This window comes from Hevea brasiliensis, chromosome 12 (genome assembly GCF_030052815.1).
Source record: "Hevea brasiliensis isolate MT/VB/25A 57/8 chromosome 12, ASM3005281v1, whole genome shotgun sequence".
NCBI lineage: Eukaryota > Viridiplantae > Streptophyta > Magnoliopsida > Malpighiales > Euphorbiaceae > Hevea > Hevea brasiliensis.
Genome location: NC_079504.1, coordinates 14,322,926 through 14,346,694, shown reverse-complemented (window position 1 = coordinate 14,346,694; position 23,769 = coordinate 14,322,926). Strand labels below are relative to the sequence as shown.

The 23,769-nt window shown below is 34.6% G+C and overlaps 1 protein-coding gene across 1 annotated transcript; it reads left to right on the top strand.

Annotated features, from left to right (window-relative positions):
* Window positions 1-3,450, top strand: LOC110659533 (putative laccase-9). Its single transcript, XM_021817497.2, has 7 exons — window positions 1-139; window positions 285-436; window positions 937-1,181; window positions 1,281-1,406; window positions 1,485-2,076; window positions 2,652-3,004; window positions 3,248-3,450. Exons 1-7 carry the CDS (start codon window positions 38-40, stop codon window positions 3,448-3,450), a joined length of 1,773 nt encoding a protein of 590 aa, XP_021673189.2. The 5' UTR covers window positions 1-37.
* The last annotated feature ends 20,319 nt before the right edge of the window (window positions 3,451-23,769 follow it).

Genomic DNA, 23,769 nt, shown 5'->3' with positions numbered 1-23,769 from the left:
AACACAGAGGAGAGTGCCTGGTTAGTAATTGAGGAAAATGAATATGAATTTGGGTTTGATGTTAGGGCTTCTAGGACTTCTGTTAATGAATGGGCTGCTGGTAGCTAAAGGCAAAGATAGTAGCCACTATGATCTTATTGTAAGTTCTTGCATATCTTTTATTTACATGGACAAATTTGTCGTATACATACATATATGTTCAAATCTAATATAATGTGAATTAATTGGTCTTGTGCATGTCAGGTTTTCGATCAATCTCATATTCTCTTTCTTGGTTGCTGCAGCTACAAGAGGTTAATTTTACAAAGTTGTGTAGCACAAAAAGAATGTTGACTGCAAATGGAACTTTTCCAGGGCCAACAATACATGTTCACAAGGGGGATACAATCTTTGTTAATGTCCATAATCAAGCAAGCTACGGTATTACCATGCATTGGTAAATTCCCTCACTCTCTCTCTTTCTTCTTATTTGTGTTAATACATGTCTTACAAAAACAAGGAATAGCCAATGGCTATACTTAAACTTTAGCAACCAATGAGTTTCAATTTAATGGTGTTGGAGTCGTTTCCTTGACTTTGATTTTCAGTCACAGTCAGTGGTACCAAAAATAGTTGCAAATTTGAATCTTCCCTCCTTTTAGGCCGGTAGAAAAAAATAATAAATAAATCATTCCAATAGTCAACCGATCTTTGAAGAGAAGCACTGATGTAAGGTTTTGCATCTACTCATAGTCCGCATACGTTTGAGCAGGGAAATATAATATATGAAGAAGTCAATGTATTTCCATACCAAACATTCTTACATCCAATTTTCAATAGCTTGTAACAAAAAATAATATTTGAATCAGAATAATCTAGCCGACTAACTAGCAAGCAGATTAGTTAGAGTTTGATATTTGATATTATTGAATCTAATTATGTATGAATAAATTACAGGCATGGAGTAACGCAACCCAGGAATCCGTGGTCTGATGGTCCTGAGAATGTGACACAGTGCCCAATTCAACCCGGAACCAACTTCACTTATGAGGTCATATTTTCCACTGAAGAAGGAACTCTATGGTGGCACGCCCACAGTGATTGGTCCAGAGCCACTGTCCATGGTCCCATCATTATTTTTCCTGCTAATGGAACCACATACCCCTTTCCTACGCCTTATGCACAACAAACAATTGTTCTAGGTATGCTAATATAGAAAATAATTAACATACAATTAAGTACTCCATGTGTCAGCCTGGTGGATAAATTAATTTAATACAAGTTGATGTATTGGCGTGCAGCATCATGGTACAAGGGAGATTTGAAAATAGTATATGATAATGCTATAGAAACTGGTGGAGATTTTCACATTTCAGATGCCTACACCATCAACGGTGAACCAGGAGATCTATACCCATGCTCCAATGGTAAGCTTTATTAGTCCATCTAATTGCTACAGTAAATTTTCACTATTAAACTTCATTTTGTAAATATTCATCCTGTAGAAACGACATATCGTCTCTCAGTCGAGCATGGCATGACCTATCTTCTCAGAATTATAAACGCTGTGGTGAATGAAGAACATTTCTTTGCCATTGCTGACCACAACCTTACGGTTGTTGGCCAAGATGGTGCATACACCAAACCTATAGCAACGAACTACATAATGATAAGCCCAGGACAAACCATGGACATCTTGGTCACAGCAAACAAGGCTCCAAGCTACTATTACATGGCTTCCACTCCCTTTTTCGACAGTGTCGTTCCCTTCGATAACACCACCACTACAGCAATTCTCCAATATAACGGCAATTATACTCCCCCATCATCTATTCCATTTCCAAATTTTCCCAACTATGATGATGATGATGCTGCAATGAATTTCACAAGCAGAATAAGGAGCTTGGCAAGCGAAGAGCACCCTGTTAATGTTCCTGTGAACATCACTAAACACATGTATGTAACAATTTCTGTAAATGTGTTGCCTTGCGGCCCGAATGCCACTTGTGCTGGAACAGATGGAGATAGGATGGCTTCAAGTATGAACAATGTTAGTTTTGAGTCTCCACAGATTGACATACTGGGTGCCTATTACAGGTTTGTCTTTGTTCTCCTTATCCATATAATTCTCTTTTCAAATTTTTCCTAGATCATAAAAGTGTTATACTAATGGATATGGGTCTCACGTAGGGCGGCAAGTGGGTCGGTTCAACTAATGGCTACAAGTCATTTTAAGTATCATCTTTTTTTTTTTTGTATAAATTAAGTCGAGTCATTTTAGATTGCCGATTAATTCAAGTTACTTGTTGTGTAACTATATAGAAAAGTTTTTAAGTCAATTAGAGGGTTATCGTCGTTTCGAATCAAAAATTCAATTTGATATAAGGTCAATCAAAAAATCAATTTCAAGTCAAGTCACTCATGTTATAATCATTTCAAGGTTATATAAGCTCAAGTTAGCAAGTCTAAAATTTGTCTCTCCCAATCTCATGATTCACTGTCAGCTGGCTTTGACACCAACTAATTTATTTATTTGATTAGGGTTCAAATTCATAATCTCAAAATCTTAGAAATTGCTTCAATTTTACTTATCCAGATCTCGTTGGATATTATTTTTTAGCTTGTTTAGTGCATTTTAATTTCATAAGTTTTATGCAAGGATCTTTCTGCAGGCATTTGAGTGGAGTTTACGAGGAAGATTTTCCAAGTGATCCACCGTATATGTTCAACTTCACAGGAGACGTAGATAACATTACAGCCATGACAAAACCAGGGACAAAGGTTCAAATGTTAAATTATGGGGATGCAATTGAGATAGTGTTTCAAGGAACTAATATTGGTGCTGCAGAGAGTCATCCAATTCATCTACATGGGTTTAGTTTCTATTGGGTAGGGACTGGTTCAGGCAATTTTGACAACCAGACCGATCCAGAGTCATATAATTTGATTGATCCACCAGAAATTAACACAGTTGCTGTTCCTAAGAATGGATGGGCTGCTATCAGATTTTTTGCTGAAAATCCTGGTAACTAAGTTTTTCCTCTCGATTACGACTGCATTCCATCGTTGCATTTCCCACATCTTTAAAATTATTGGAAAGGGTTAGGCTATGAAAAACTCAAGCTGATATAAAGACGAGCTTAACTGATATAAACTAATATGAAAAGCTTGAGCTAATAATCGAAAGTGATATAAAGTTCTTATTGTGTTGTATTAGAAAATATAAAAATAATTATTAATGAATTAAACTTGGATTATATATTTTCAGGGGTATGGTTTATACATTGTCACTTGGAACGTCATCTGAGCTGGGGCATGGACACTGTACTTATTGTGAGGAATGGCAACACCACGGCTACAAGCATGCGCCCACCCCCTCCTTACATGCCTTCATGCACCACATCTTCATCTATTCTGGAGAAAGGCGGAAGCCCTGCGAGTTATGAGTCCTCCTCTTTGATTTTCAAATGATTCACCTCATATAGTTAGATTATTATTATGTTTTTAATTTATTTTAATTAACTTCTTAATAATAATAGTTATAATAGATGTTTATGGAGAAATTCTTTTCTAAATTTGATCCATTATAGATTTAAGACATAATATGTATAATAAGATTCATATATTTATATCTTATATTCATAATAAATCAAATTTAAATAAGTTTTTCTCTCGTCCGTATGTTAATAACCTGTACATTTAAATGTGGAAATCTCTAGCCATGAGCAAGTAAACTTAAAAACTTAGCATATTTGTGTTTAATATATTTTTTTTTGGATAAATAGCTTATATATATGTTTAATATGATGCAACTGAATAAAATATAACAAGCACATTTTGATTTAATATTGTACTAAAATTTTATTTCATTATATTATATTTAATTTTGCATAATTTTTTTTAAATGCAGCATTGCATTAAACATGGCCCAATGGGCAAAGATATAAAGGTCCAACAAAAAGAACAAGATAACCAACCAAGTCTAACAAAAACCCAAAGCCCTATTCTAGCCAAACCCACAATATAAAACCCAGCCCAGAAAACAAATCACAGGAGTCTTGCTCAAGCAAAACCCCTAATCCTATAAAGAGCTGCCACTCATGGATGTTGCCAGAGATGAAACCCATACAGAGCCACTATTCTTGGCTGTTACTGGAGATGGAATGAATTAGCAGGCCGACACCATGATACTACCTCAAAAAGCAGGCCAACACCTGCTGAGCAAAAGTATTGCCTTGGATATCAAACCAACTAGGAGCTAGACCACTGAAAAGATATCACCACCACAATAGTCGTAGGAGGGGGAGATGGTAGAGTTCATGGCATCTCAATCTCGTATAGCCTTAGGGGTAGGGGCAAACAGCCACCCAACTGAGCAAGCTCAACAACCCCGAGTTACCTATCCCCAAACATGCATCGACCTTCTAGAAGATGATGAGCACCAATCTCAACTCGTGGTTCTACTCCAAAAAAAAAAAAACAAAGCTCCTATGCAGATCTCTGAAAAGCTCCCCCTCTCATGAAACCCAGATCTACAAAAACACACCAAGCAAAGCATATATACTCCAAATTCCAACGCTGAAGAGCAAACAAACGCTAGGATGAGACAAAAACAAAGTGATGCCTTCCTCTGCTCGTAGGCAAAGGAAGCAAACAAGAATCGATGAAGAACTCAGTTAGACCAAGAAATGCCGACTCAACCCAGAAAGAGAGAAAATTCTCGCTCTACAACTTTTAGAGAGAGAGAGAGAGAGGTCAATTGCTCCTTAATTTTGAATAATTTTTAAGGATTAACCTAATTAATAAGTGAATTTGATCAACTTGATTAATTTAACTTTGACCAGATTAGAAAGGCAACTTAATAACATATCATATCACATCACAATAAACTTAAAAAATTAGTTGATGATATGTCATATAAAAAAAGAAAATTGAAAAACAAAACTAGCCTTTGAGTTGGACTATTTCTAGAAGTGCTGGTTGGCATGATTTTTGAGATTTGAATCCAACCAAAAAATCATATCAGAATCAAAAAAGAATTAGTACTATAAGAATTGAATCGAATTTATATTTACTATTTAAGTTTAGTTTTTAATCTTTGTAAATAACTAAATTGAACCATATTAGAATCCAATCGAAAAATTAATTTTATACATATATATCTTTATCATATATTATGTATAATATTATATTTTTATTTTAAATACATTAACTCGTCTATAATCTTTAATTACATGCTAAATCACATGTCAGCCATATAACATACTTTTTAACTCTTAATTACATATTTATCTTTTAGTTAAAGTCTATAATTAAGAAATATGAAAGATAATAATATTCTTTCTAAGGAATATATTTTTTGTATTAATATTATTATGTTAATGATAATATTATTGTTTTTATTACTGTTTTCATATTATTTTAAGATTGAATTTTATATTTTAAAATAAATATAAGAATATTATAGTTTTAAGTGTAAAAATCAAGATTTGAAAAAAAAAAGAATCAAAACTATACTATAAATAGAATCAGAACCGTACCGAATTATTTAGAACCGAATCAAAATTAGAATTGAAATTTGGTTCCTAAAAGTCAAATAATCGAAAGTTTTGTTTCAATTTTGATCCGGAACTGAATGTCTTTAGTGCTTATTTAAATATACGATATCACAATACACTATAATAAATTTAAACTAAAGATTTAAAATATGTTGTTAATAAGATTATTAAACAACATAAAATTTTTAATAACATTTTCACACTAATTTATAACGCTATTATATATAATATTATATATATTATTTATTGCTTTATATATGACTTTAATATTTAAATATATTATTTTAATATTATTTATTACTTTAATATTTTATATGAAATAATATTAAAAAATATTTTTTATAGGCTGTGAATTTTATTAAATAAGAACTATAGCTATATGTAAATAAAACAAAGTCCAAAACCAAGCCTAAAAACACGTTGCAAAAACAAGGCAAGAATTCTGCCGAAACAAAAGACAAAAACAGGACAGCAAAGGATATAAACCATAGGAGGCCACAGCCTAAGAGACCAAAACTATACAGCAAACAAGACCCCAAGCAAAAACCAAAGATGAACCACTGGCAAAATACCCCAACCAAACGCTGATCAAAGCGGAATGGCAGCAACTACATTCAAACGTGAGCTGATAAGAACCAATCCAAACTTGGAGAGCCAAGAATGCCCAAACAGAGCAAAGACCACAACACCCTGAAATAAGATGCCAACTCTTTCAATTGCGAAGAAAAAATCGGCAATTTCTTCATCAGGATGAGAAAAGGCTAAGCCTAACCGCTTACCCAGTTTCAATATATTCCAAGCTTCCTCATTTGCATCAAAAGGCAGGGCCAATGGGTCTGTTAGTCTTCGATTTTCTATGGTGAGTATTCATACGTTTTATGTCTGGCGCATCTGCTTCCAAGTTCTCAAAAGATCTGTTGACACTCCATTCATAATCAAATTAAAAGGAAAAAAAAAAACCCTTAAAAGTTCCTCTCTACGATAGGTATATGTATAATTGGCAAACAAAAACTTAAATGGAATTAATAATCTGTCAAATTTTTCTAAAAAAAACCTGTAAAATTAGGCAAAATCCCATAATAATTAAATTCTGCTTAAGGTTGAGAAGTGGTCACATTTTTTTCGAAGGTCTTTTACAATACTAATTAATTATCTTAACAACCAACCAACCTTCTGAAAATGGCAATTCAATCCTACACCAATCCAGTAAGTGGACAATATGAATTGTCCTTTAGCATATTTAAGATCAGGAAAATGTATATATATTGCCTATTTCTTTAATTTTTTTAAACTTTTTTAATTAATTTTGTTTGTCAATTTGAATTTAAATATATTTACTCAATAAAATTATTAAATAGAGTGAAATCATAAAGAATTTGATATTATTTATTATAATGTAACCTGACCTATCAGGTCTCTTTAAAAAATGCATATGTACTTGAGTTTAAAAATTAAAATAAATTAATATATAATTTGACTGAAAATATATGATAAAAGTTTATATAAGCATTAACATACTTTTTTTTTCTACTAATAATAATTCAAGACTCATACGTTACGAAATTTATTATAATAGATAGTAAGAAAATAAAGATAAAAGAAAGAATAGCCTCTAATTGAATTAACTAGAAGCTTTAGACTAATGGTAAATATGAGACCACTTAGGAGAATTTTGCCAATGACAAAATTTTTCTTTTTCAATATTAAAAATTAAATCGAATTAACTTACAGATAAAGTCAAGATTAATAAATCTCATTTCTGTTAAAAAAATTAAAAGACAATACAAAAAAATTCCTTAAAATTTATTTTTTGGCTAACTGATCGGTTAATTCTAACTTTTTTTCACATCTGTTCCTAGGGATTCTCTGAAGCTGTAGTTTTTACAGCCTTCTTTTGATTGGCTTTGTTCATTTATTTTGCCCATCTCTTTTTTAGAGATCCTGTTGAATTGTTCCCAGATTTGGTTTTTTTTTTCCTGGGTTTTGGAGGGAGCTGCTGTTAGTTTTGAGCGTATATGGTATTGCTTTTTGGCATGGATCTAGTGCAGCTTTCTTCTGCCCTTGTTTTATCTGTTCTTATCCTTCTTAATAAAATTCTACTTGCCTATTGAAAAAAAAAAATTCTAATTTTTTAGTAATGGTTGATTAATCTTCATATTTTACTGGATTCGATTTCAGTTTCAATTTAATGGATAAGTGTTTTTTCTTTAAATTGTCTTGTCTTGTCGTGCTAATGCAGAAGACTCCTTAGATGAACAAGCAAGAAATCCTCTGAAGTCTTAAGTTCACCAACAAGTTCAATAATTAACATCTATAAATTTAGCAGACAAATCGTTTAAAGTGAAGAGTGAAAGGCTTCTTTTTCATAACAGAAGAACAGGTTGCCCGCCATGAATACTTCCATTATTCAAATTTTATGGGTTCTACTCTCGTTCACTCATTATTGCTCAGCTTTAACACATTATTACTTTCAGGTAGCATTGCCATTTTACTCTTAACATCCTTCTGTCTAGCAAATATCCATATGGAATTGTCTAATAAGATACAATATATTGCAATATTCATTGCTATGTCTACCAAAATTCATTCACATATATTATCTATAATCAAGTTAAATTACCTTTATATCTAGGTGAAGGAAGTTCCCTACACTAGACTCTGCAGCAGAAAGAGGATCTTGACCGTAAATGGAGAATTTCCAGGGCCAACTTTACATGTTCACAAGGGTGACACAATCTTTATCACAGTCCATAACCAGGGCAAATATAATATCTCCATTCACTGGTATGAATAATTTCCTTCAATTTAATTGCTTGAAGTGTGATTCTGTCCGCTCTTTTATTATTTTTTTTTCTGGCCACTAGGCATGGAGTGAAGCAACCAAGAAATCCATGGTCAGATGGTCCTGAATATGTTACACAGTGTCCAATACAACCTGGTGCAAAGTTCAGGCTGAAGGTCATATTCTCTGAAGAAGAAGGGACATTATGGTGGCATGCTCACAGTGATTGGTCTAGAGCTACAGTCCGTGGGGTATCATTATCTATCCAAAATATGGAACTAACTAACCTTTTCCTAGTCCTCATGCTGAGGTGCCTATCATTTTAGGTAATTTTTTCCATCAATAAATTAACAATACCAGATTTTGTAATGATTTATTACTCGATGTCGTATATGAATCAGTAGCTAGCTAATTAATTTCCCAAATAAATGCTATTATATAAATTAAATATATTATATTGTCAATGTTGGGAAATGGTGGAAAAGAGATGTGATGGAGGTTTTCAAGGAATTCCTCATGACAGGAGGAGACCCTCAAGTGTCTGATGCTTTTACTATTAATGGTCAGCCTCGTCGCTTGTGCCCATGCTCAAGTCAGGTACTTGTCAATCCTGTGCATACAGATACCATTTTCAAAAATCTGCTGTTGTTCAAATATTGATCATTAATTAGAACCATTAGATCCTCTAGGTTGGGTTTTAAGGGGAAACCTATTGGCCGGAGCTTAAGTAGAGGAGTCCCAAGTTAAATTGTTTTCTGATATTGCTTAAAAAAAAAATTAGAACTATCAGATGCCCTTTTCAAATTTTTACTATTAATCAAATATTCATCCTTAATTAAATGAGTATATATATATATATATATATATATATATAATTAGCTTTGAATTAGAGCTCGAATTCAAAACTTACAGTCAAAGACGACTCTAGTATTATTAAGCTAAAACTCATTTGTTATCAATGAGTTTTAGTTTAAAACAATATATTAAAGTCAGTTTAAAGATTATATGTCACACCAATCCCTAACCTGTAGAGACTGATGTAACTTGGGAAACTGATAGAGTTTTCCCTAAATCTATAGCTAAAAAAAATCAAGAAACCTGTGACAATATATCTGATGTGTATAAAATAAGACTCCATGTCTAACCAACATAAATAAATGCACAATATACATATATCCTCTCTGTGAGGATCAAAAGAAAATATTTACAGTTCAGAGCTTCTAGCTATTTTTACAGATGTATAGTAAACTAAAACGAAATAAATATTCAAAAGAAATATGTTATCCCGACCTCTACTAGACTCTATAGCTGGTGAAGTGGAAGAGAGGACAATACTGAAGAGAGGCTACTAGTGGTGGACTCAACAAAAAGAATCTGAAATATTGAAAATTAAGAGGGTGAGTACAATTATTTAGTGAGTGAATAAATAAATAACAAAGGAAAATAAACAAGGTTCTAGTACTTAATAATACCAATTCTGCTATATTAGAACAAGATAGCTGAATAAATATTATTTAATCTAAATCATATAGCTAAGCTGAAATAAAATTCATATTGTAACAATATCACTGAAACAAATATATCAAAATCATAAACCCTGCAATATCCTCATACACTCGCAATATGCTTCCTTTAGATAATGTTGGCATCTCAAGCGCAATAATAAACTCTAGCAGCCTGAGAGCAATGTTGGCATCTTGGGCTCTATAATGACACCATAATAACCCAAGAGCAATAAAAATAATGATCATACACATGTGCAGAGCTACTCCCAAAGGTCGATCACCCCCAAAGACTATGTGTATATCAAGCGCTGTCCCAAAAATAGTATAAATATAAGCTGAGCTGAAATAATCCACCCATCGTCAAGGTGTTATCTATTTGGTGCATATATTGAGTGTATTCGGCCATTTATTCAGCTATAATTGTAAATTTCATTTCATTCAATAATAAAACATAAAATTACCTTTTTCTGTTTCCATTTTCATACAAAAATAATAATATAAATAATTTACATTTAATAAAATATCAGTGTTATATATTTATCCACTCACCTGTACTGAAGACAGATTGAAGCCTAGATCACTGGAGTACTCCTAGTATCTACAACAGAAGCTGGATTATCTCTTAAAGTTAAAGAAAATAAAGATGCATCAAGAAAGGAATTTCAATCCTAAGCTGAAATTGTGGAATATAAAATACATGATTTATTTATGAAATTTTTAAAAGGAATCCAGCGGCACTCTAGCATAACCTGAATGTTCCCCAAAATTCTAACAGTTCAACTAATTCTCAACAAGCCACAATACATCACAAATAAATTTAAAATATCTATCTGTGGCCTACACCAAATAATATAATAATTCCATATTTTTTTTACATTTATTTCTCCTTCTCCATTTGATACATATTTCTTTCTTCTTTAGCATTTCATGCTAAAATTTCTTTCCTTTACTACATCAAATTTTTGCTAATTTAATTACAATTTGTCACACCTTACCCCTCCGTAAGGCATAGCATGCTCCCGTAGAATACTTAATGAACTACCGAACTTCACCTACCGATAACTCATTAAGTACCCTACAAGGGATTTTAAAACAATTTTCTTACATTTTGGAAGTGGTGAGCATTTTGGTAAGAATTAAAAACCATTTATTCAAAGTTTAAATACTAGTAAAAATTTTTGTCCATTCAAATTTTGTCGCAAATTTTATAAAAATTTTGTGAGTTCCTCTGTATTTTGAGAAACCAGTTCTTCAAATACCTGTAAAAAGCACTTCCAAAACTATTTTACAACTCCCAACCTCCAATAATTCACAATTCAACTCAAGTCAATCCATTTCAAAACAGTTTCACAATCCAAGTCAAATTTGTCAACTCAGTATGTTCAATAATTCCATTCACAAAACATAAGGCAGAAAATCCATATGTACAAATATCAAATTTCTGAAGAAAATCTAAAATAATATTATTATAGTTTATTTACAACTGCTCAATTTACATTGATACTTATGACATTCAAAGATTTACATCAAAATAACCATAAGGGTATAAAACAATACCCGTACAAAAAGGGATCAAAAGATCTTGTCAATCCCATGACTCACTCTGCTTTCTCCTTGCTTTTATCTGCGACGATAAATTAAACTATCGAGTATAAACATACTCGATGGTGCACAATAAAGATTTAAAATGCGATACATAAATCATTTATTGATGAAACATAATTTGAATACTTCACAATCACATTTCGCAAATATCAAAGCTCATAACAACTCATTTTGTCAAATAATATATTAAACAACAGTTTAGTCAAACAATTGCATAAACACAGTGTTGCCAAAGTCGTACACAACTTAAGCCATGACACAAAATTTTCGATCAATGCCGTGTTGTACACCACGACAAAGCAATCTCAACCCCATTAATCGAAACCAATGAGGGAGGTGGCTAGCTAGCTAATGAGTACTCAACTAATCTACAACCTCAACTGGCAATCAAGAGAGGGAGGACAATAAACGATCTCAACCCCATAAATGGAGGAGGAATAATAAGTAACTGTCATGCTAAGTGTGAATTAAAAATTCGTTTCAAACATTTCATTCAAATATTGCATGCAAAAATCAAATCCATTTCCAAAGTTACAATTTGATCACAAGGTGGCAACACAAAAGTTCATAAATTCATAATGCGTAATAAATCATTTTTTTCAAGGATAAAATGCTTAAATAGGGTTTATTGTGCACAAACCTCAAGCGAGTCGTCGCTTAGCATCGACTCGTTTCCTCGAGTTCCTTCCGATATTCTTTTCAACTGAAACACAAAATTTTACAATGTTTCAGTACTAGAACTTAACATAAATCCCAAAATAAATTTTAACTTCGCATTTACCTATTTCTAACGTGTTAAATTCGACGTTCTCGAAATTTTGTGTTTAGTTACTATTCACTGCACTATTTAAGTCAAATAATTGACTTTCTAAGGATTAATAGGTATGGGAACTCCAACTTCACCCACATACCACATTTTGTTCATTAAACTTGTTGGTTTTGGTCACTTTTTCAAAGCATAGGTCATTTTTGGCAAAATTGCCAATTTTCGGTTTTGTGATCCGAAGTTGCACTATTCCATTGGTCGATCTACTGTTGGAATTTGACAAAACTTCCTTCATATAAAATATTTCTTATTGTATTAAGTGTATTCTCATTTTGGATCACCTCAATCGGAGTTTTGTAACTCAAGTTATGGCCAAAATAAGTTTCTTTCACGTGCAATCGCTCATACCGCACTTTTGGGTTCGCAGATTTTGGTTCAAATTGGGTCAGTAATTTGATTAAGTTAAGTTCATAATTTGGTCTAACTTTCTTCATATGAAATGTTCTACTATGTCTTAGGTTTCCATCGGTTCAAGAATCGCCTAAATCCGAGTTTCCTAGAGAGAGTTATAGCCATCCAAACATTGCTGCTCAATGAAATTTCTGCAGAGGTGCAGGTTTGGTACCCTAACTTTGCTCAATAATTTGAATGGGTTAATGGCATAATTTGGGGTGATGTTCTTCATTAAAGTTTTAGATCTATATTCCCTCTAACCCCTGGCCAAATTTCAGGTCAATTTGACTTGTCTAACTCGAGTTATGACCAAATGAACAGATTCTTGCTCATTTGGTCAGATTTAATCTTGCAGCCTGCTATCAACTCACTTTGGTCAATTGTTTCACCAAGTTTTGGTCAGTTTTTGGTCATGGTTCCTTAATGAAAGTTGTGCTCTTTTATGTCTATTTTCACCTCCAATTAGTGGCATATCCATTAGGCTTGTAAAATTTGAGTTTTGGTCCTTCAAAGTAGGTTTGGTCATGCTGCCAGCAGCATGACCATTGACCTACGAATTTAGCTAAATTTTCCACCATTCCCACACAATTTATTTGGTCATAATTGACCATTAATTCATGTCACAATAGGTTAAACATGCCATTTATGCATTTCTCCAAATTTTGATTCATAAACCCTAGCATTGAAACCCTAATCTCACTAACTCTTGCATTTAACTACTTCTAATAATTTTAATGTTAATCATTTCACTAAGTAAAGCTTCTAAACTCACTCAATTGCATCATATTCATGCAAACCACACTCCTCTCAAGCTGCCCAAAATTTCAATTTAATTCTTTCCCCATATTTGTTTCATTTAAATCAAGTTATTAGCTCACTTAATTACCTAAACATGCATTTGAATGGAAAAGTAACAATTTAACATACTAACCTTTTGTTAAAGCTTCAAAACCCTATCTTTAACTCTTCTTTCTTCTTGTAATCCTCTTCTCAAGTTGTAACAATAAGCTCTAGGGAGGTTTTTAAGGGAGTTATTTGAATTAAGTGAAGAAAATTAAGCTTAAAAGTAAGCTTACATGGAAGACCACTCATGGAGGAACTTGGGAGGAAAATGGGGCGGCAAGGAAGATGGAAGAAGAAGAGATTTTCTATTTTGTTTTCTTTTGTTTTTCCTTTACACGTTTTTTCTTTGGAAGACCATAAATATCAATTTTAATAAATATTTAACAAATTTGTTGATGACATCATTAGTGATGTCATCAACTTTGACTTTTCCAACCTCTTTCCTTTTCTTTTTTTTTTTTTCTATTTATTTTTCTATTAGTTCTTTAATTCTATTGTCGATTCCGAAATTTTCTTTTCTCCGATTTTATTTGACAGTTAGGTCAGGAGTCAGCTTTCGGGGTCAATTGATGAAATTGCCCCTCACCGGTTCATCCCGGTTTGTAAATAATTCCATATTTCTTCCGGCTCCCTGACCTAATTATTTGACTGGCTTAACAGTTCTTTTTCATGATTTTATCTTTTCCACTGTGTTCATAAGGGTCCTAAGGACCGCAGCGTCACTTTTTACGGTTCAAAATTTGAGTTTAAAACGACTTGTGATGCGTTCAGGAGGTCACTCATCGCTGTGACTCTCGGTTCGTTTAATCTCTTATGTTCTGTTTTTCTTATTTATAGTCAACTAATTAAACATTACTAATTATTTGTGTTTATGGCTTCTCAAATTGTCTTAAGTGTGGCCCTAATCCCATTAATTGTCCGGACCGACACCGGTCACCGGAACAGTGAAATATACCAGGCTATGCAACGGGGGTGTTACAATTCTCCCCCCCTTAAATAAATTTCGTCTCAAAATTTTTACCTAGTATCAATCTCTGAACAGCTGTGAGTGTTGTCTCCTCATGTCCTCTTCGCGTTCCCAAGTAGCTTCTTAACCCGAATGATGGTTCCACAGCACTTTTACCAACGGTATCTGCTTATTCCGTAGCTGCTTCACCTCATAAGCCAGAATCTTTATGGGTTCTTCTTCATATGTGAGGTCTGGATTCACTTCTATTTTTTCTACTGGTAGTACATGAGATGGGTCTGATCGATACCTCCTCAACATAGACACATGGAAGACATTATGTATCTTTTCCAACTCTGGAGGTAGTGCCAACCGATATGCCAAAGGACCCACTCTTTCCAGAACCTCATATGGCCCAATAAAACGAGGACTTAGTTTCCCCTTTCTGCCAAATCTCATAATCCTCTTCCAAGGAGAAACCTTGAGGAAAACTTTCTCACCCACTGCATACTCAATATCCCTTCTTTTCAAATCAACATAGGACTTTTGACGGTCTGATGCAGCTTTAAGTCGATCTCTGATCACCCTGATTTTCTCTTCAGTCTGTTGAACAATTTTGGGTCCGATCATCTTTCTTTCACCCACGTCATCCCAACACAACGGGGTTCTACATTTTCTGCCATACAAAGCTTCATATGGAGGCATCCCAATGCTTGATTGATAGCTCTTGTTGTAAGCAAACTCAATCAAAGGCAAGTGTGTATCCCAACTGCCCTCAAACTCAATCACACAAGCCCGTAGCATATCCTCCAAAATCTGAATTACCCTCTCGGGTGGCCATCTGCATGGGTGGAATGCGATCAAGTTCAATCTAGTTCCTAGGGCTCTCTGAAGACTACCCCAGAATCTAGAAGTGAACCTAGGATCTGTGTCTGATACGATAGATACTGGCACTCCATGCAATCTCACAATCTCATCGATGTACATCCTGGCCAATCTGTCCAAACTGTAGTCCATTCGATTTGTGCGGAAAATGAGCAGCTTGGTTAGTCTGTCAACAATGACCCAAACTGCATCATGACTCTTCTGTGTCCTCGGAAGTCCAATCACAAAATCCATTGTTATTCTCTCCCATTTCCACTCTGGTACTGGTTGTGGATGTAACAACCAGTGTACTTGATGCTCTGCCTTTACTTGCTGATAAGTTAGGCATTTAGAAATAAACTCCGCCACATCTCTCTTCATACCCATCCACCAGTAATGCTCCTTTAGCCCTCTATACATTTTTGTGCCACCAGGGTGCATGGCAAAAGGAGACTCATGTGCTTCCTTCAAAATGATCTTCCTCAATTCAACATCAATAGGAACACATATTACGCTCTGTGTAGCAAGAAACCATCATCTCTGGCGAGAACTCGGTTTCTTGCCTGCGGACTTCTCCCAACGACCGATACTTGATCATTACGAGTAGCCATTCTAATCGATCAATCAACACCGGCTGTACATGCCATGCAACCGCTTGCCCCTCATCATTAACCTCTAAGTGGCATGCAATGATCTTAACTCATGTACCAAAGACAAAGGAGTAACGTAGACTTGCCATAGTCTTGCGACTCAAGGCATCACCACAACATTAGCTTTCCTGGTGATAGTCTATCGGACAATCATAGTCTTTAATCAATTCTAACCATCTCCTCTGTCTCAAATTCAACTCTTTCTGGTGCCCAAATAGTTCAAACTCTTATGATCTGTGTAAATGTAACACTTCTCCCCATACAAATAATGTCTCCAGATCTTAAGAGCAAACACAATGGCTGCAAGCTCCAAATCATGCGTCGGATAATTCCTCTCATGCGGTTTTAGCTGGCGTGATGCATAGGCAATAACATTTCGATCTTGCATCAATACACAACCTAATCCGTTGTGAGAAGCATGGTCAGAATCGTATATTCTTTACGGTGTAGGTAAAGTCGACTGAGCCTCTGTCAAACATCTTTTCAATTCATCAAAACTTTCTTTGGCATTTGTCCGTCCCTGAAATTTCACATCCTTTCTAAGCGGCTTGGTCAATGGAGATGCCAACATGGAGAATCCCTTCACAAATCGACGGTAGTATCCATAACTTGACTGCGAATCTCTATGACATTTCCGGTGGCTTCCAGTGGGACTTCAATCTTACTTGGATCTACCTTGATGCCCTCTTCTGATACTACATGCCCCAAGAAAGATATTTCCTTCAGCCAAAATTCACACTTCGACAATTTGGCATATAGTTGTTTCTCTCTCAAAGTCTGTAGTACAATCCGCAGATGTCTATCATGCTCTTCTACATTCCTCGAATAGACTAATATATCATCAATAAATACCACAACAAACTGGTCGAGGTATGGTCTGAAGATAGTGTTCATCAGATCCATAAAAGCAGCCGGAGCATTAGTTAACCCGAACGGCATGACCAAGAATTCATAATAGCCATAGCGAGTTCTGAAGGCAGTTTTTGAAATACTCTGCTCTTGAACTTTCAGCTGATAATAACCTGATCTTAGGTCAATTTTGGAGAATACAGCTGCACCCCTCAACTGATCAAACAAGTCATCAATACGGGGTAATGGATATCTGTTCTTTATTGTCACCTTATTCAACTGCCGATAGTCAATGCATAATCGGAGAGTGCCATCCTTCTTCTTAACAAACAATACTGGCGCTCCCCAAGGTGACAACTAGGGCGGATGAAGCCCTTATCAAGCAACTCTTGTAACTGTACTTTCAATTCTTTCAATTCTGCTGGTGCCATTCTATATGGCGTTATGGAGATTGGGTCCACACCAGGCATAACATCAATTTCAAACTGCACCTCTCTTTCTGGAGGTAATCCTGGCAATTCATCAGGAAACACATCCGAAAAAGTCACATACCGTAGGGATGTCCCTTAGTGCTGGACTCCCCACTTGGGTGTCTATCACATGTGCTAAGTATACTTCACACCCCTTTCTGATCTATCCTTTCTAGTTCTAGGGCCTGTGAGATCAATTCGGCAAAATTCTAATGTCTAAATCCCACAACTTGCATTCTCAGACTCTGCCTTAGCCCGGACTCAAACCTCTTTCATCTGTCTCTAGGGGTGGAGACTAAGCTTCCAGCATAGTGGCTTAGTCTTGAAAAATCTCTCTCATATTCTGCTACAGTTCGGTTCCCTTGTTTCAAACTCAAGAATTCTTGCAACTTCATGTCCACATATGCATCGGGAACCCATTTCTGTCGGAATTCCCTCAAGAAGTCTGACCAGGTTAACACAGGTGGCTCCACCAGGCTGTGGGGGATGGTCTTCCACCATTCATAGGCATCCCCTTGTAATAATGAGACAGAATACTCAAACTTCATTTCTTCTGTACACTGCAGCTTTCTAAAAACCCGTTCCATTCTTTCCAACCACATTACGCTTCCGGTGGATCCACACGGTGCCTTTAAACTTCGGTGGCCCCAAATTTCATCGATTTTCATCTTGCCGAACCGATTTGTGGTTGTCTTTGCAGTGCGGCATTTGAGCTTGGGGTGGCACATTACCCGCCATTTCTTTGAAAGAAGGTAGCCATCTGCTGCATAAATTGAGCAGAAAGCTGCGATCTTTGGACCGAGGCCGGAGTGGTGACCCACTCACATTCGAGTCTTTGGGGCTTCCCTTGAACCTCAGCGTCAACAGATTGTTCTTCGGAATGATCTCCTCCTTCCATTTCGTTTTTCACAATTTTCTACTTCCTGAGATCAAACACAAGGAGGTTGACCTCCATTAGTGCATATTCATGATGTAAATATGTCATATGTATCAATTAAAGACACTTGAGCAGTTGTACTTATCAATAAAATGTTCATACACATAGCCAAAATTTATTGCAAAACCATGCTCTGATACCACTAAAACATGTCACACCTTTCCCCTCCGTAAGGCATAGCATGCTCCCGTAGAATACTTAATGAACTACCGAACTTCACCTATCGATAACTCATTAAGTACCCTACAAGGGATTTTAAAACAATTTTCTTACATTTTGGAAGTGGTGAGCATTTTGGTAAGAATTAAAACCATTTATTCAAAGTTTAAATACTAGTAAAAATTTTTGTCCATTCAAATTTTATCGCAAATTTTATAAAAATTTTGTGAGTTCCTCTGTATTTTGAGAAACCAATTCTTCAAATACCTGTAAAAGCACTTCCAAAACTATTTTACAACTCCCAACCTCCAATAATTCACAATTCAACTCAAGTCAATCCATTTCAAAAGCAGTTTCACAATCCAAGTCAAATTTGTCAACTCAGTATGTTCAATAATTCCATTCACAAAACATATGCGAAAATCCATATGTACAAATATCAAATTTCTGAGAAGAAAATCTAAAATAATATTATTATAGTTTATTTACAACTGCTCAATTTACATTGATACTTATGACATTACAGTATTTACATCAAAATAAACATAAGGGTATAATACAATACCCGTACAAAAAGGGATCAAAAAGATCTTGTCAATCCATGACTCACTCTGCGCTTTCTCCTTGCTTTTATCTGCGGCGATAAATTAAACTATCATGAGTATAAACATACTCAGTGGTGCACAATAAAGATTTAAAATGCGATACATAAATCATTTATTGATGAAACATAATTTGAATACTTCACAATCACATTTCGCAAATATCAAAGCTCATAACAACTCATTTTGTCAAATAATATATTAAACAACAGTTTAGTCAAACAATTGCATAAACACAGTGTTGCCAAAGTCGTACACAACTTAAGCCATGACATAAAATTTCCGATCAATGCCGTGTTGTACACCACGACAAAGCAATCTCAACCCCATTAATCGAAACCAATGAGGGAGGTGGCTAGCTAGCTAATGAGTACTCATCTAATCTACAACCTCAACTGGCAAGCCAGAGAGGGAGGAAAATAAACGATCTCAACCCCATAAATGGAGGAGGAATAATAAGTAACTGTCATGCTAAGTGTGAATTAAAAATTCGTTTCAAACATTTCATTCAAATATTGCATGCAAAAATCAAATCCATTTCCAAAGTTACAATTTGATCACAAGGTGGCAACACAAAAGTTCATAAATTCATAATGCGTAATAAATCATTTTTTTCAAGGATAAAATGCTTAAATAGGGTTTATTGTGCACAAACCTCAAGCGAGTCGTCCCTTAGCCTCGACTCGTTTCCTCGGGTTCCTTCCCGATATTCTTTTCAACTGAAACACAAAATTTTACAATGTTTCAGTACTAGAACTTAACATAAATCCCAAAATAAATTTTAACTTCGCATTTACCTATTTCTAACGTGTTAAATTCGACGTTCTCGAAATTTTGTGTTTCGGGTTACTATTCACTGCACTATTTAAGTCAAATAATTGACTTTCTAAGGATTAATAGGTATGGGAACTCCAACTTCACCCACATACCACATTTTGTTCATTAAACTTGTTGGTTTTGGTCACTTTTTCAAAGCATAGGTCATTTTTGGCAAAATTGCCAATTTTCGGTTTTGTGATCCGAAGTTGCACTATTCCATTGGTCGATCTACTGTTGGAATTTGACAAAACTTCCTTCATATAAAATGTTTCTTATTGTATTAAGTGTATTCTCATTTTTGGATCACCTCAATCGGAGTTTTGTAACTCAAGTTATGGCCAAAATAAGTTTCTTATTCCACGTGCACTTTATTCATCTTGCACTTTTGGGTTCCGCAGATTTTGGTTCAACTTTGGTCAGTAATTTGATTAAGTTAAGTTCATAATTTGGTCTAACTTTCTTCATATGAAATGTTCTACTATGTCTTAGGTTTCCATCGGTTCAAGAATCGCCTAAATCCGAGTTTCCTAGAGAGAGTTATAGCCATCCAAACATTGCTGCTCAATGAAATTTCTGCAGAGGTGCAGGTTTGGTACCCTAACTTTGCTCAATAATTTGAATGGGTTAATGGCATAATTTGGGGTGATGTTCTTCATTAAAGTTTTAGATCTATATTCCCTCTAACCCCTGGCCAAATTTCAGGTCAATTTGACCTGTCTAACTCGAGTTATGACCAAATGAACAGTTACTGTTCATTTGGTCGATTTAATCTTGACGACTGCTATCAACTCACTTTGGTCAATTGTTTCACCAAGTTTTGGTCAGTTTTTGGTCATGGTTCCTTAATGAAAGTTGTGCTCTTTTATGTCTATTTTCACCTCCAATTAGTGGCATATCCATTAGGCTTGTAAAATTTGAGTTTTGGTCCTTCAAAGTAGGTTTGGTCATCTTTGCGTGCATGACCATTGACCTACGAATTTAGCTAAATTTTCCACCATTCCCACACAATTTATTTGGTCATAATTGACCATTAATTCATGTCACAATAGGTTAAACATGCCATTTATGCATTTCTCCAAATTTTGGTTCATAAACCCTAGCATTGAAACCCTAATCTCACTAACTCTTGCATTTAACTACTTCTAATAATTTTAATGTTAATCATTTCACTAAGTAAAGCTTCTAAACTCACTCAATTGCATCATATTCATGCAAACCACACTCCTCTCAAGCTGCCCGAAATTTCAATTTAATTCTTTCCCCATATTTGTTTCATTTAAATCAAGTTATTAGCTCACTTAATTACCTAAACATGCATTTGAATGGAAAAGTAACAATTTAACATACTAACCTTTTGTTAAAGCTTCAAAACCCTATCTTTAACTCTTCTTTCTTCTTGTAATCCTCTTCTCAAGTTGTAACAATAAGCTCTAGGGAGGTTTTTAAGGGAGTTATTTGAATTAAGTGAAGAAAATTAAGCTTAAAAGTAAGCTTACATGGAAGACCACTCATGGAGGAACTTGGGAGGAAAATGGGGCAGCAAGGAAGATGAAAGAAGAAGAGATTTTCTATTTTGTTTTCTTTTGTTTTTCCTTTACACGTTTTTGCTTTGGAAGACCATAAATATCAATTTTAATAAATATTTAACAAATTTGTTTATGACATCATTAGTGATGTCATCAACTTTGACTTTTCCAACCTCTTTCCTTTTCTTTTTTTTTCTATTTATTTTTCTATTAGTTCTTTAATTCTATTGTCGATTCCGAAATTTTCTTTTCTCCAATTTTATTTGACAGTTAGGTCAGGAGTCAGCTTTCGGGGTCAATTGACCAAATTGCCCCTCACCGGTTCATCCCGGTTTGTAAATAATTCCATATTTCTTCCGGCTCCCTGACCTAATTATTTGACTGGCTTAATGATTCTTTTCATGATTTTCTCTTTTCCATTGTGTTCATAAGGGTCCTAAGGACCGCAGCGTCACTTTTTACGGTTCGAAATTTGAGTTTAAAATGACTTCGCAGTCGTTCCCGAGGAGGTCACTCATCGCTGTGACTCTCGGTTCGTTTAATCTCTTATGTTCTGTTTTTCTTATTTATAGTCAACTAATTAAACATTACTAATTATTTGTGTTTATGGCTTCTCAAATTGTCTTAAGTGTGGCCCTAATCCCATTAATTGTCCGGACCGACACCGGTCACCAGAACAGTGAAATATACCAGGCTATGCAACGGGGGTGTTACACAATTAATATCCATTAATAGCTCTACAATAACCACATCATACACACTTCATTATCCACCTAGCAATTAAGATATAAAACTTAAATCTACCTCTCCACTTACATATTTTTCTATTTCTGTTAACACTTGAAATTTTCTACTAGCTTATAACTTTTAATAATACTAGAGATATAATATTTAACTCTATTTTTTTTTTTGTGTACAACATGCTAAATTTCTTGCATATTTCTAGTTAAGATTTAATATACTCAACAATTATCAACCCATTAGTAGCTTGACCATCCATCCTAATTCGTTTATTCACAGGTTATATTCTCTAATTAAAATTAAATTTAATCCTTACTGCACCAACTTAATTAAATCCATCTCTTCCTATCAAAATACCATCTTTTAATTTATCCTATTAAAGAGCACCCACCTAATAGTTAGAAACTTCACATCTCTATTAACCCACATACACCTATTATTTCAAATAAAATTCATCTTCCTATTAGTCTTATGCCATAAAAATTATCATAGAACAATAGAATATCAAATTAAACTTGAGAAATTGAGAGGAAGAAAAGAAGAATTTACTCACTTGGAAGAAATTATTAGCTCTTATGAGTGGAAGATGGGTTTAAGTTAGGATTTTTGTTGAAAATGAGGTTTAATTAAAGCTTGAGTGGGTTTATGGGTTTGATTTGAAATATAGATGTGAATGAAAGGGATGAGAGGAGAAGTGCTGATGTGGAGTCCCCTGTTTCTGCTCAAGGAAAACAAAAGAACAGGAAAAATTTTCTGTTGGCTTCTCTTTTACTTCCTCCTCCTCCTCCTCCTCCTCCTCCTCCTCCTTCTTCTTCTTCTTCTTCTTATTATTATTATTGAAAACAAAAGAACAGGAAAAATTTTCTGTTGGCTTCTCTTTTACTTCCTCCTCCTCCTCCTCCTCCTCCTCCTCCTCCTCCTCCTCCTCCTCCTCCTCCTCCTCCTTATTATTATTATTATTATTATTATTATTATTATTATTATTATTATTATTATTATTATGTGGAAACTTCTCAAAATTGCTCCTATATGGGCTTTTAACACTTTACTTAATGGTCCTTATTACTTTAGTTTAAGTGGGCTGAATGTTACATTATATAGTCTCAAATTCAAATCCCAGTCGAAGCCCTCGCACCCCCAAGGAGATTAGTGGTGGGTTTTGAGCCCGGGCCTATCGGCCCATGCCCTCTGCTACCACCACAGACACTTTTTATCCAAATCGGGTCGCAACGCGAAAGCTTTTGAGTCGAGTCACAATTTGGGTCCATGAAAACATATCCAAAATTCAAGCCAAAAAAAATAACCATTATGTATATAAATACAAGTTTTTTTCTTTTAAAACAAATTTGACATGTTGTAGGGGTTTAGCTTGTGCATTGCAATTTGGAGAGGCATTTTAGTTTGGGCATGAAGACTGTTCTCATCGTTAGCAATGGAAAGAATCGCCGAGAAAGGTTACTGCCTCCACCACCAGACATGCGCCCATATTAATTAATTAATTGTGTTATAATGAGCATGCAAATCTAAGGAACACACACAAATTACACAGTATAAAAAAGAGAAAAAGAATAACATAGAATTTAATGTGGTTCAACCGTAAGGAATTGCATAGTTATTAAATTGCATAGTTAACTTAGGAATTTATTTGATTAGCTATTGGTAAAGGTTAGAATGAATATTAAGACTTTGAATTGTGTAATTTCAATGGAAAAGGA